Source organism: Xiphophorus hellerii, chromosome 24 (genome assembly GCF_003331165.1).
Source record: "Xiphophorus hellerii strain 12219 chromosome 24, Xiphophorus_hellerii-4.1, whole genome shotgun sequence".
Taxonomy (NCBI): Eukaryota; Metazoa; Chordata; class Actinopteri; order Cyprinodontiformes; family Poeciliidae; genus Xiphophorus; species Xiphophorus hellerii.
The window spans coordinates 5,649,643-5,662,653 of NC_045695.1; the positions used below are offsets into that span (position 1 = coordinate 5,649,643).

The following is a 13,011-nucleotide window of genomic DNA, read 5'->3' on the forward strand; positions in this document are numbered from 1 at the left end:
GTAAGGAAGAAATTTGCATGTGTTCTCCAGACAGGGATGTCCACAGTCTGGTCATCCGGGGCGCCTGCCACGCTCACGGGGGCGTCTATAAGGCGGTTATATCCAACAAAGTGGGCAAGTCGGCCTGCTACGCTCACCTCTACGTTACGGGTAGGGAGCGTTCTGAAGTTCTGCTTGAAAAGTTTTCAGGATTTTTTTCTGACGTTTTGTTTAATTCAATTAGATATTGTTCCTGACCCTCCGGATGGTCCTCCGGTTATTGAGGCCATCACAGGGAAAACCATAACCCTCAGCTGGAAGCGACCGAAGAGGCTCGACCCTTCACTGGGTAAGTTCTTTACTCAGCATAGTTCTGAGAACCGTTTTATCCAAAGAAGGAACACCTATTAATATTTTACAACCACAGGTTTAGGTTTAAATTTAAGCTATGTTCAGATTTCCAATTATAGCCTGCATGTGTTTGATGTCTATATCTGGATCTTAAGTACCTCACTGTCTTTGGCTGTCACCCAGATGACGTACATAAACAGCACGTGTACTTGCAGATGCCAGCTCGTTGCTGTTCATGGTCCAGCAGCAGCCTCTGGGATCCATCCAGTGGTCTGTTGCGGCATCTAACCTGAAGGAGACAAATTACACTGTCACCTCCTTATCCAAGGGAGTCCGTTACGCCTTCAGGGTCCTGACATCGACCGGGAAGACTCTGAGCAAACCATCCCCCTCCACTGATCTGGTCCAGCTGCTGGACAAAGGTACTACATCTGCTCCTGCTGCTGTCCAATCAGCTCTGAGGAGAAATAGAACATGTTGCTCAACCCTCTCCTTCTCCAGGGCCATATTTGAGGAAGGCGCCAGTTATTCTGGACAAACCCGACATTGTGTTTGTGGTGGAGAACCAACCTGCTAACGTCACTGTCACGCTGAACCACGTACATGCAGTAGTGACCTGGAAAAGGTTGGTTAATAACATAAACGTGTTTCTTTTAATGACGTCACATCAAAAGTTATGTATTTAATGTAGTTGAGTTATTAGACAACCCCTCCCGACCTCACTAGGGACAAGGGTGTAAAGAAAATGGATGGCTAGATGGAGTTGTTAGCGAATCAGAGGTAGTTTCTCCATTTATTTTTATACTGTCAGTTTTATGTTAAATACGTCTATTTTTAATAAAAGTTACATACCCCAGCTTTAACATGTCACAAGACATTTTGCTTCTTTGACATTGTGAACTAGTCATATCAATTTTCTTTTAAATTATCACTTCTACCAGTGGCGGGTACCGCTAACTCAAATGTTAGCTGCGTTAATCCTAAAGCCCTAATCCTAAGAGCTAGCTCTGCTAATGCTAAATCGCAACACAAACAATCTGTTTAGCTAAATTCAGTTCAAAGAATATCTGCCCTGGAATTAATTTTATACTTTTGATTCGGTTAATTTTGATATAACTTACATGTTCTAACTACAGTCTTAACTAGAATCAACGCAGATGTTGAACTTTATTTTCTGGATACAAAACAGTCAAGTAAGTTAGTGCTGTAAAATGTATATGGAAAAAATTCAAGAGAAGTTTGGTGCATTAAACGCTTTAAAAATGAGCAAAAGCGCTGAGGGAAAAGTTTGTGCTAACAAGCTAATAGCCTTGCTAGCATCTCTTGGCGTCTCTGAAGAAAGTAGAGGCGCTAAGAAAGCATCTCTGCTTCCTTCAGGAGGGGAATTGCATTGATTAACAGACTGGGAATGTATGAAATGAGCATGCCAGACGACGATCAACACACCCTGAGGATCCAGCGGGTCAGGACCTCTGACATTGGCCAGCTGGTGGTCACCGCTAGCAACCAGTTTGGCAGCGACCTCTGCACACTGCAGCTGGCCATGGCGGGTCAGCTACCTCCAGCATTTAAACAAGAAGTCAGAAAGCATCCTGCACTGCAGCTGTTTACCTCTTTGTTTTCTTCCGTAGTTCTTCCTAAATTTGAATCTATCATGGAGGACGTGGATGTGCACGTTGGGGGAACGTCACGTCTGGCTGTGGTGGTGGAGGGGAAACCAGATCCAGATATTCTGTGGTTTAAGGTAATATTTTTCCAAACCTGTCAATAAATTTTGGCATCACCAACTCCAGTTCATCTTCCTTGTTGCTCTGCTGCAGGATGATCTCCTTCTCTCTGAGAGCAGCCACTTCACGTTTGTGTATGACGACCCGGAATACTCCCTGGTCATCTTGAGCGCCAAGCAGGAACACTCAGGCGTGTACACCTGCACCGCCAAGAACGTGGCTGGCTCCGTGTCCTGCAAGGCCGAGCTCACGGTTCACACAGGTGCAAAGTCCCACGTTGAAACATGCTTGAAAAACAAACGGCATGATTTAGAAGCGCAGAGAAGCGGCGTATGTGTGAGACTTACAGCTTAGATGAGAGCCTGTCTTTGTGCTGCAGCAGATTCTACCCGTGTCAGCTAGTTGTTGTTGGAAATTGCTCTGTAAATCTGCTCCATATGGGAGAAACCACAAGGTGTTCTGCAGCTATAATATGAAACCATCTGTCACTGCTCTGACACACACACACATACACTGTATTAAACGCCTGTGTCTGTGCTTCATGCAGAGCGAAAAGCGGCAGCCGAGCCAGTGGAGGACGAGGGGACCATTCTGAGGAAGATGAGGCGTTTGACGGATTATTATGATGTTCACAAGGAGATAGGGAGGTGTGTGTGCGTGTGCGTGGGGGTGCGCGTGTGTGTGTGGAGGCGCACAGCTCTCCTCAGACATGGCGAGGGCACTGACATTAATGGTTGTGTGAGCGCTCAGGGTCGGCCTGAAGGGGGCGGGGGCTGCATATGATGGTCGGAGAGGGGATGGGTTTGAACCTGCTTAACAACAGCAGACAGAAAGGGAGATGACTCACCATCCTGTGTGGAGTGAATGCATTAGCTGGCAGATGATTTGTTTTGGTTCGTCTCGGTGGAGACGGCCGTTTGCTGAGATTGGTGAAGCCTTTGAAAACGGGAAACAGGCCAAAGCTGATTTTCGACTAGCAAAAAAAGGGAGCAATGGCAACAAATTCAGAGAATTTCTTACAACAAATAAAATGCAAAACATGATATTCTTTATGTTCCTTGAAAGGAAGCAAATAATTACAAATATATGTAGAAAAAGAGGAAAACTATTGATAGAATGAGCAAATTCTGTTGACAAAAACAGTTGAAATATCATAGCAAGGTGAAATGCGTTACAATCCAGAACAAAGTTCATAAAATGCCTTCCGAGTTCTCAGCAGTAAGCTCCAACTCCCTAAGGACAGCTGGGAAAAAATCAATAAAAATCATCTTCAAGATGCAACTGGCAAAAAAGATGCATTTGTTGATTCCCCCTTTCTAATGCCACCCTGGGCAACTGCCCATATGGCCAGAATTACAACCAACCATCACGTATCCAGCAAGCCTTCTCTCTTTGCCTCTATGTATTTTCTAAATCCTAATTGCTGCCAAAATCAAGAAATCACGTAGGAACAACTAGGATTGACCTCATTGCTTTCAGGATGTGATGTAATCAGCTGTTCTGCTTACGACAGCCTTTGATTGGTCGGTTCTCCGCAAGGGGTTCCTCCTCCAGGTGAGAAGTTGTATTTTGTAGCAGTCTATTGCTATAAAATTAATACGTTATTTAATTGTCTTTTTAAACAATATTTAGCTGCTGTTAAAATTATGTATTTATTTCTTATTAGTAAAAATAACATTGTCAGTTATATTTAATGATTTTTTTTACTTTGAAACATTTGAAACGACAAACGTAGAGAAAGCAAAGGAACATGTGGAGGTTGACAGTGTTTACAGGTAAAAGAAAAAGTAGTTTTTTTAATAAGAAAAACTGAACATTAAATTCTACTTCAGTCACAAATAGTAAGAAAATGTCAAGTTAGTATCGGTTCAACCAATATGTCGTCTTGAGAGAAGTTTAAGAAGTGTAAACAGTGTTGGGAAACTGAGGCAAAATATGGAACAAATACCAACTGAATCTATTATCAGTTTTTATGGGCTAGCCTGCACTCTGCTGCTTTTCACACTGCAGCTGTAGCATCTTAGCTTGCTAACGTATACAGCAGAACTGCTCTGACAGCAATTAGTAGTTAAAAAGCTCCTATAGTTTTCAAGCCATGAATTTCCAAGTTATTGCTTTTTTCTTGTAAAGAAGAGGGTAAGAGAGGTGCCAGCTCTGAGCGACTCCGCCCATCGTCCATCTCTAATTGTTTCACCTCTGTAACAGGGGGGCCTTCTCTTATGTGAAGAGAGCGACGCTGAAGTCGGAAAAGGCGGATTTTGCGGCTAAATTCATCTCCGCCCGAGGAAAGAGGAAAGCTTTGGCCCTCAAGGAGATGGATCTGCTTTCTGAGCTGGACAACAACCACATCCTTTACTTTCATGACGCTTTTGAGAAGAAGAACATAGTGGTGCTCATCACAGAATTGTATCCTTTAATTACGACTTTGTAGCTCTTACTGTTGAGCTGCGTTTGGAGAAAACATATTGATATCTTCCATTTTACCTACAGTGATGCTTCAGAATCTTTTTTGATTCCCTCCAAAATAAAAGAGTGCTTAAATAATTCTGTAAAGGTTGGAAACCATTGATTCTGATGCGCTCTGCAGTTCCCTGGAGGCATGAATGAAGCAGCCCAGCTTCTCTTCTCTGACTCATGGCTGCTGGGCGGAATTAGCAATAGATAGCATGTGTGGGAGTGTTGCTCATTTGTAATTCATCTCTCGCAAACTCGACTCTCGGCTCAGGTTTTCCCTCAACTGTTGTTTGAAGATGTCACGAAGAAATGTTGGACAGGATGGCCAGGAAATCGACCGTCATGGAGAAGCTGGTTGGTGCTCCTCTGCTTGATGCACTGCAGGGATATTATGTAACACGACTTTACAGATGATCCGTTTTTATCTTCCAACCTGCAGATTCGCAGCTGTGTCCAACAGATTTTGGAGGGGCTTGGATATCTTCACCACAAAAATATAGCTCACCTTGATGTGAAGGTATCATTGCATCCCAAAGGCTATTTATTGAGTTAGAGGTACATCAGAAGTGTTGTACTATTGTCTGAGGGTCAAGGTGAGGTCCAACAGATTTACTTTCAGAAGTGCAGCATTACAGCTTTCATCATTGATACGCATGTAAAACTTTATTAGATATTCCTTGGGGGGGGGTTGAAATGGGAAAAAAAGGAGAAAATAAATGTATAAATGTGGGGAAAGGCTTAAAAGGAAAGAATAAGAAAAGCGTAGAGGGCGTAGAGAGAAGACAAGTCAACACCTTAGAAGTCTGCCTGTACGCCTGTAGAAAGAGAGAAAACAAAACCAAGAAACCACAGCAACAAACAATGTACACATATATAAGTTAGCACTACCTAATAATACTATGTCTGCATTTAAATCCTCTTTAGCCTGAAAATATTTTAATGGCCAGTCCAGGTAGTGACCTCATCCGCATATGTGACTTTGGGAATGCCATCAAATTGGACACTTCAGAGGACTATTACTGCAAATACGGCACACCGGAGTACGTTGCTCCAGAGATCATTAACCAAACTCCTGTTTCCATGGCCACAGACATATGGTAAGCCAGCTGTCTCCGAATCTAGATAAATCACTCCTCACTCTGTTAGCATGATTCGCATGTTGTAATCTGCTTCCTGTTCTCCACAGGCCTGTCGGAGTCATCACTTATCTCTGGTATGTTCTGGAGCTTCCAGTTTAGTCCTGAAATATGACAAATTCAGAATAAAAGATCCCAAACGTCTTCTGATTTTAGTCTGACTGGGGTGTCTCCGTTTGCCGGTGAGAATGACAGAGCCACCGCGCTGAACATCAGGAACTACAACGTGGCGTTCGAGGAGGGCATGTTTTCAGAGCTCTGCAAAGAGGCCAAAGGATTCGTCATCAAGCTTCTGGTGGTGGACAGGCTGTGAGCATCTTGTAGCTGTAATCAGAGCCATCATAGAATTTGAGCCTTTACTATGCCTTAAAGGCATACCTTGTATAATAGACTGTATTATACCGGTACAGTGGACCCCTGTTTATTCACAGTATATTAATCGCAGATTTTTTTGGTGGAAGGTAACTCCAAGTCATTCGTGGAAATTTCGCCTGGATTTTTTTGTAGACCATATCTAATATATTCAAAAGATAATGTTATCTGACATGCTATTGGCTGGTGTTTGCAAAACAACCAATCCAGGAGTGCCAGTCATTTTCTTCTGCACTGACTGGCTGTACCTCCAAGAGCAAATCAGAGAAGATATTAGCTTTTATTCTGTGGTAGTGCTGAGATTGTTTCCACAATATCTTAAGGTATATTTAGTGTTTGAACTATTAAAATAGGCAGTTAGAAGCGTCTTTAGAGGCGGGGCTTTGAACTGTTTGTGAAACTTTAGCTATTCGAGGGGGCTGTTGCTGATAACCCCCACAAATATCAAGGGTCCTCCATATACATATACCTCTGATTTGTATGCAAAATAATACATGGTTTTAATAATTTTATATTAAAAGTGTGGTGTTCATTTATATTCATCCCCCTTTATTTGAATACTCCTAAATGAAATCCAGTACCAACAATAGCCTTCAAAAGTCAGCAAGTAAAAAGAGTCCAACTGTTGGTGCTACATAGATTGGATTGAACTAGTGCAATGGCCAAGTCAAAGTCCAAGCCAGAATCAATTTGAGAATTTGTGGACATACTTGTTCACCAAAATCTTAATGTGTTGTATCCATTTTACAACGGCTGGGCACTCAGTTTGTAGAGGTATGTCCCAAAAGATACAGTCTGTTGACTCTGGTGGTCTGCAGGTGTGCATGCCACACTTTTCAGATCTTTTTTGAAACCTAAAACCATGCCCATTTTTTATTGCACCACAGTATAAATCATCTTTGTCTTTATCATCCCTCCCTCAGGAGACCAAATGCCATAGAGTGCCTTCGTCATCCATGGTTCAAGGTGAGCCATTATTTTTAAAAATAATTCCTTTTCTAAGATTTATTTATATCTTTCCTGAAAGTCAGTTACAATCCCCCTGTTTGCCTTGCAGTCACCTACAAATAAGAGCATCAGCATGGCTATGCTAAAGCAGGTTATTGCTAGAAGGCGCTGGCAGGTAAGACGAATGTCAGATTGTTACATTTGTAAATCAATAATGTGAACATAAAGAAATTCCAAGGTGGAATCGACATTAAAATGAAACGTTTCTCTTCATTGAAGTTACTAGAATAATCACAACAAAGCCATGAATACTTCAGTGTCTCCACTAAGTTGTCTGTTTCATCCACAAATGCATTGTTCTTACAAATTTGAAGGGATATAAACTGTCCGGTAGTATATGAGATTTATTTCCACGAAGCATTGCTACAACAAAGACCAAACATAGATTTCTTGTTGTTTACACACCAGATGTAATGATTCCAGATGTTTTGTGTTGATTATTTCCAGCGTTCCCTTATCAGCTATAAATCCAAAATGGCATTAAGGTCCATCCCAGAGCTCCTCAACGACTCCTCCAGCCATGTTTCAATCGCTGTTGCTCGTCATTTGAAGGAAGGCTCCCCACCTCCTTCTTCCTCGTCCGATTCAGACGCAGATGTGGACGAGCTTCCGTTTATTCCGATGCCCCTGTCCATGGTTTTCTCTGGATCCAGGGTCTCGCTTAATGAGATCCCAGGGGACGAGGATGTCAGATGGCCGACTGTCTACGTTAATAGTACAAGGACAAAGGAAAATATGGATGTAGATGGTTCTGCGGCAAAGGGGAATAAAAATATTACAGATGAAGTGGAAACTCAAAATGAGGAGAGAACAGAAAAGGCTAAACGAGAAGACCTGAAGAAAGGATCAGGCATAGAGTCTAATGAAGGACAGACAAGAGCCAGGAGGGCTACCATGAGGAGAGGCAGCTCTGCTGATTCAGCTCTGCTTCTCCACATAGATCCAGAGGAAGGAAATGCAAATGAAGACTCAGAGGCAGGTACGAAGAGCCTAAAAAAGGCTGTTTCTATGGAACTGCCCAATCGCAGCCCAAGCCCAGGGGCTACAAAGTTAAGTCAGGAGGATTATACCTTAAAACTAGAGCTAATGAGGCAACGGCTGCTCAGGGGAGGAAGTGTTGATAAAAAAATGAGTGGCCTACGGGGGCCGCTGTTTGAAACCCTTGGCATAGATGAGGAAAGGCAGACGGGGTCTCTTGAGAGAAGTTTGAGAAGATCCAGAGCAGGACCCTCAACACTTACCAAAGCAGCATCTTCTGAAAGCTCAGGAGAAGACACACCAAAGACCAAAGTTTTTTGTAAAAGTGTTTCCTTCTCACAGGGGGATTCAGAGCCCATGTCCCTGCACCGTAGGTTTGGAGCCCCCTTAGAGATTCCATCTGCTTCCACTGCTCAGACAGAAGGGAAGAAACTGCAGGAGGCAATTTCAATGTCTGCGCTGACTGAACAAGCAGCACTGGAGTCTGAATCAACCTCACCCAAAGAAAAAGCTTCCTTTGCTCTCCCAGCAACAGAAAAAATGGACCAAGAGCAAAACAATTGCAATGTGAAAGGTTCAGATATAGATGAAGCAACAGAGAAAAGGACCAAAGCTGATTCTGAAACATCTATTATTACTCCTAAAATTGTTATAGAAGAGAAAGAGAACGAAAACAGCATGAATGAAAAGCTTAGAGTTTCCACACTATCTCAAAAATCAACCAAGGGCCAATCAAAATCCCTTGCTGCTGCACACAAACCAAATGACTCAGATACATCTTCCTTACCTGAGCATCCAGCTGTATTTGCCAAAGTAGCAACAGAAGACAGACCTGCTGGTTCTCCTTCCTCGTCTTCAAGCCCCGATCTTACCATCATCCCTCGCCAACCCGTTCTCAGAACAGACATTAAAAACATTGATTCAGTGGAAGTCTTTGAGTCCAAGTTTAAGAAGCGTGAGTCATCCTTAACCCGTGGCCTCCGCAAACTGACCAGAAACAAGTCTGAGGAGAAATCCCCGGTGTTGAGCCGAAAGACTGTTGAAGGGGGTGAGGACATTTACAGGCCAGGACCGAGAGGGGCGCCACTTGAAATAGCATCCAAGGGAATTCCAGAGAAATCAAAATCTGTCCAAGACTTAAGAGAGGTAGATCAGGAAACAGGCCTTGGTCTGATCGGGAGGTTTTCATTGAAAGGAAAGAGGTCGACATCTACTGAGAAAAAGGAGGAAAAGCAACCAAATGTACAAGAAACTGCTGTAAGTAAGAGGGTTTTATGGGCTGTTGGTCGCAGTAAGTCTCTGGACACAAAGGATCTGGATGCTTCTGGAGCAAGGAAGCAGTCTGAAGAGCGACAATCCGGGAAAGCTGAGGAGTCCTCGGTTTCTGCCATGAGACGAAAGTTTGAGTCCAAAGTGGCGGGAATCTCTGCAAAATTTAGGAGCCAATCAGAAGAGAGAAAGGCTAAAGAGGCTGGAGGTAGTCAGAAAGACCTTGAGCAAAGGGATCTCAACAAGGTCTCAGAATCCCCTGTTCTTACAATGCGTCACAAGTTTGAGAACAAAGTGGCGGGAATATCCTCAAAAATCCGCAGTCAGTCAGAAGAAAGGAAAGTAGACGGAGAGGGTAGGAACACACCTCTGTTTGCTCGGCACCGTCATTCCCACTCTGAAGGTCGTGGACTCAAAGGAATGGGTATCCCTGAAAATCAGCTGGCAAAACAAACCGGTGCTGCTGCATCGAAGGAATCCATTGAGTCCAACTCCAGCATCACTTCTGATAAAGCCTTGGAGGGTGACAGACGGTCGCGGTGGGACCGGTGGGGCTTAACCAGGACCAGGAGAGACAAAACTCCCTCCCAATCTGACTTACCCTCAACTGCACCCAAAGAGGAAGGTCTGACAAAAAGCCAGCAGTTCATCCGCTCTGCTTCTGATTTTGCTCCGGTGTTCCACATCAAACTGAAGGACCATGTCCTATTAGAGTGGGAAGCTGTGACTCTGAGTTGCCTTCCGGCTGGCAGTCCACCCCCACAGATTACCTGGATGAAGGGTAACCTTAACTCCAGAAGAGACCGATCTGTACAACTGGAATCCATTCAAACAGTGAGACTGATTTCTTTCCCGTTTTCCCACGTTCCAGATCGGAAACTGTTAGAGGTGACAGACAACCGGATCAAGCTGCTGAACCACCCAGACGGCAGGCAGCTTCTGACCATTCAGAAGTGCAGCCACAGAGACGCTGGGGTGTACGAATGCGTCGCTACCAACCCAATCGCTACTGTCACCACCTCCTGCACGCTTTCTATAGCTTGTAAGTGGTTTCTGTTTCCCCAAAGCTAGTGAAATGCGTTGTGTGGATACGCTACTAGATTGGGGATTTGGAAATGCTAAAATGCATGCACAGGTTTGCAAATTACAACATGCTGAGCTTTCCTCACAGAGGAGCAACCCTCTCATTTACATTTCAAAGACATGCAGTCATTTTCCTAATGACACATTTTGCATTATTGAATTTTAATTGCGCCGAGATTGGTATGAAAGCTAACAGCTGACAAGAATATTAACGGCAGCAGATTAGCTGTACGGAAGATTAACCTAATGGAGTTTTACTTTTACAATATTTAGCACCTAATGAGAACAAATCTTTTTTGGCTGTTGTATTGATGATGATTGAAATTATCTTCTGTGACTCATATCAACACAATAAACCATGGAAATTAGACTAAAACATAATGGTAGCATTTTAAGATTGGAAAATAATCAATCTGATCAAAATACACTGTTATTCATTTATTATTGGCCTGATTACCATAAGTTAATGGTAATCATAACCTTTTTTTCTTTTTTGATCCTACAAAACCACTTAAGGATGGGGAATTGGGCTGCTATATAAAGTTTTTTTCCACAGATTTTTCTAACTGGTGCTGGGTAAAGCAAATAAGATAATTAATATGTCCGCAGAAGAAGAGGACAACAACAAGTAAAGCTTGATTTACTCAGTGGCGGAGGATAAAATTCCATCATTTCAGCAACCATACCTCTCCTCATGGCGTTCATGCACACCTCTGAAATTTTATAACTGTGTGGAAAAACATGGCAGATAAGCAAGAGCTCCTCTTGGTGGAGGTTCGCAAAGACAAAACATCTTAATGATTTCGATAACATATATTACACTAGGTGGTTTAACTTCTGTTCCTGTTCTGACCAGCATTGGTACTCTAATGTGCATGGCATTCTGATTCTTCTTTAGTTTCTCTGTTCCAGAGCTGAAGAAACTAATTGCTGCCTCCACCTAGTTCTGAAAACTCTAAACAAGCAGCTCTCTGATTAGCTACATTCTTTATTGCCTCCCAACAACTCTGAAATATATATTTGACTCACAAGTATTGATTGCCTTATAGTGATTCTTAAATATCCTTCATCTTTTTTATGTTCCTGTTAAGAACTTTATGCATAAATGGTGCCCTACAAATAAAATTGGCATCAGCCGAGGTTAAAGAACTCGTTAGCTCCTGAAATATAGTAATTACTGCGGTACTTTTGAACTGTAGACTTATATTTATAAGGCTTATCTCTGAATAGTCTGTCCTTTGATGACTCATCAGTGTAATTGGTGTAAAACTGCTTGTCTTAAATGTTGACTGCTTTCACTAAGTGTGTGCCAGGAGAAAGAAAATAGGTTTCATTTAGAAATTGCAGAAAAAGGCGCTATTGGACTTTGCTTGTTTGACTTTGTTTGTAGGTTTTGTTGGCTCTAGTGGCCTTTATTTGAAAGTAGTTCAACAGGAAAAAAGGGTAGTGATAGAGGGGGAAGACATGCGGCAAATGTCGCCAGGCCGAGAATCAAACCTGTGATCACCTCCGTAAGTGCTTTGCCCCCGCTCCACCACAGCACCCCAATATTGGATGTTTTTAACACTCTAGCATAAAAGCTGCTAAAAATGAAGAAATGCTCATTGCCATTTTTGATAAATACTTGCCTGATTTGTCGGGTTTCTTCCCCCTCCATCACTTCTCCCATTCTTCACTCAAGCTGTTCCAAAGCGACCCGGAACCCCTGAAGTGGCTCAGACTTACAACAACACGGCTCTGGTGCTGTGGAAGCCGTCGGACACAAAATCTCCCTGCAGCTACTCTCTGGAACGGAGAAGTGAAGGTGAGCGAGTCGGAACACATCCTCGCAGCGTCTGGGATGAAATCCCTGTTTTATTTGTGTGCCACTGTCAGTAACATAAAGAGGGAGCAACAGTGAATCACTTCAGGCCCAGAGCTGGTGGTTTTTGACAGGCTCTGAATATGAAGCATTCTGTTGGGAAATGAGCTCGCCGATCCATAAAGAGTGTCTTAATGAGATCCAATGAGTCAGCTTCCAAGTGGATAATGGTTTTAGCAGAGCTTTCTGTCTTCACTTTGCATCAGCGCTGGAGTGCGCTGGTTACAGAAACAGATACTTCATGGTTGCTAGGCAGAATGGAAGAGTCTGGAATGTTTCAGCCTCTAATTTTTAAAATATTTCAAGTGGCATGTTTCCTTCCTAATGTCTCTTTATCTTCATGTTCTTTTCTTCTTTTTGACCTCCTACCATCATCCTTGTGTATGTTACCCCGCAACCTTGGAGGGCTGAGGGTAATGCATGTGATGGTCTTCCCTCAACGTGTGGTGCTGTGGTATAGAAAAGATGAGGCACACACGTTAAGCTTTTGCCAGCATAACAGGAAGATTTATTCTTCTTCTGCAATGAACATATGTTCAAATATTCGTTTTTCAACAATTCAAATAAAAGTGCATGAATCTGCTCCTCGACACTTCAATAGCCCCCACGACCCACTCCGCACAGGCAAAACACACTCCAATGTCCAAGCATCCCATCCCACAACAGTTATCCGCCAGATAAATAGACACAAAACTGAAAAGAAACAAAATGCACCAAACCAGCTCAACAGGACATCGGTAGCACTTTGGCCGCCTCCCAGCTAGCCCAACACGTAGAAACCAAAGTCCGCTAG

General features: G+C 43.1%; 1 protein-coding gene across 9 annotated transcripts in view; it reads left to right on the plus strand.

Moving 5' to 3' along the window:
* Positions 1-13,011, plus strand: part of spega (striated muscle enriched protein kinase a) — a 56,717-nt gene that overhangs the window by 30,620 nt on the left and 13,086 nt on the right. For all 9 annotated transcript variants that reach the window (XM_032556072.1, XM_032556064.1, XM_032556065.1 and 6 more), the window contains 19 exons: positions 31-150; positions 224-328; positions 546-752; positions 832-955; positions 1,708-1,880; positions 1,962-2,074; positions 2,151-2,319; positions 2,605-2,704; positions 4,263-4,463; positions 4,808-4,865; positions 4,951-5,028; positions 5,436-5,608; positions 5,698-5,724; positions 5,804-5,956; positions 6,943-6,985; positions 7,077-7,142; positions 7,475-10,055; positions 10,146-10,316; positions 12,039-12,161. In XM_032556072.1, the coding sequence (XP_032411963.1) occupies positions 31-150; positions 224-328; positions 546-752; positions 832-955; positions 1,708-1,880; positions 1,962-2,074; positions 2,151-2,319; positions 2,605-2,704; positions 4,263-4,463; positions 4,808-4,865; positions 4,951-5,028; positions 5,436-5,608; positions 5,698-5,724; positions 5,804-5,956; positions 6,943-6,985; positions 7,077-7,142; positions 7,475-10,055; positions 10,146-10,316; positions 12,039-12,161 (4,785 nt within the window). The remainder of the gene's footprint in view (positions 1-30; positions 151-223; positions 329-545; positions 753-831; positions 956-1,707; positions 1,881-1,961; positions 2,075-2,150; positions 2,320-2,604; positions 2,705-4,262; positions 4,464-4,807; positions 4,866-4,950; positions 5,029-5,435; positions 5,609-5,697; positions 5,725-5,803; positions 5,957-6,942; positions 6,986-7,076; positions 7,143-7,474; positions 10,056-10,145; positions 10,317-12,038; positions 12,162-13,011) is intronic.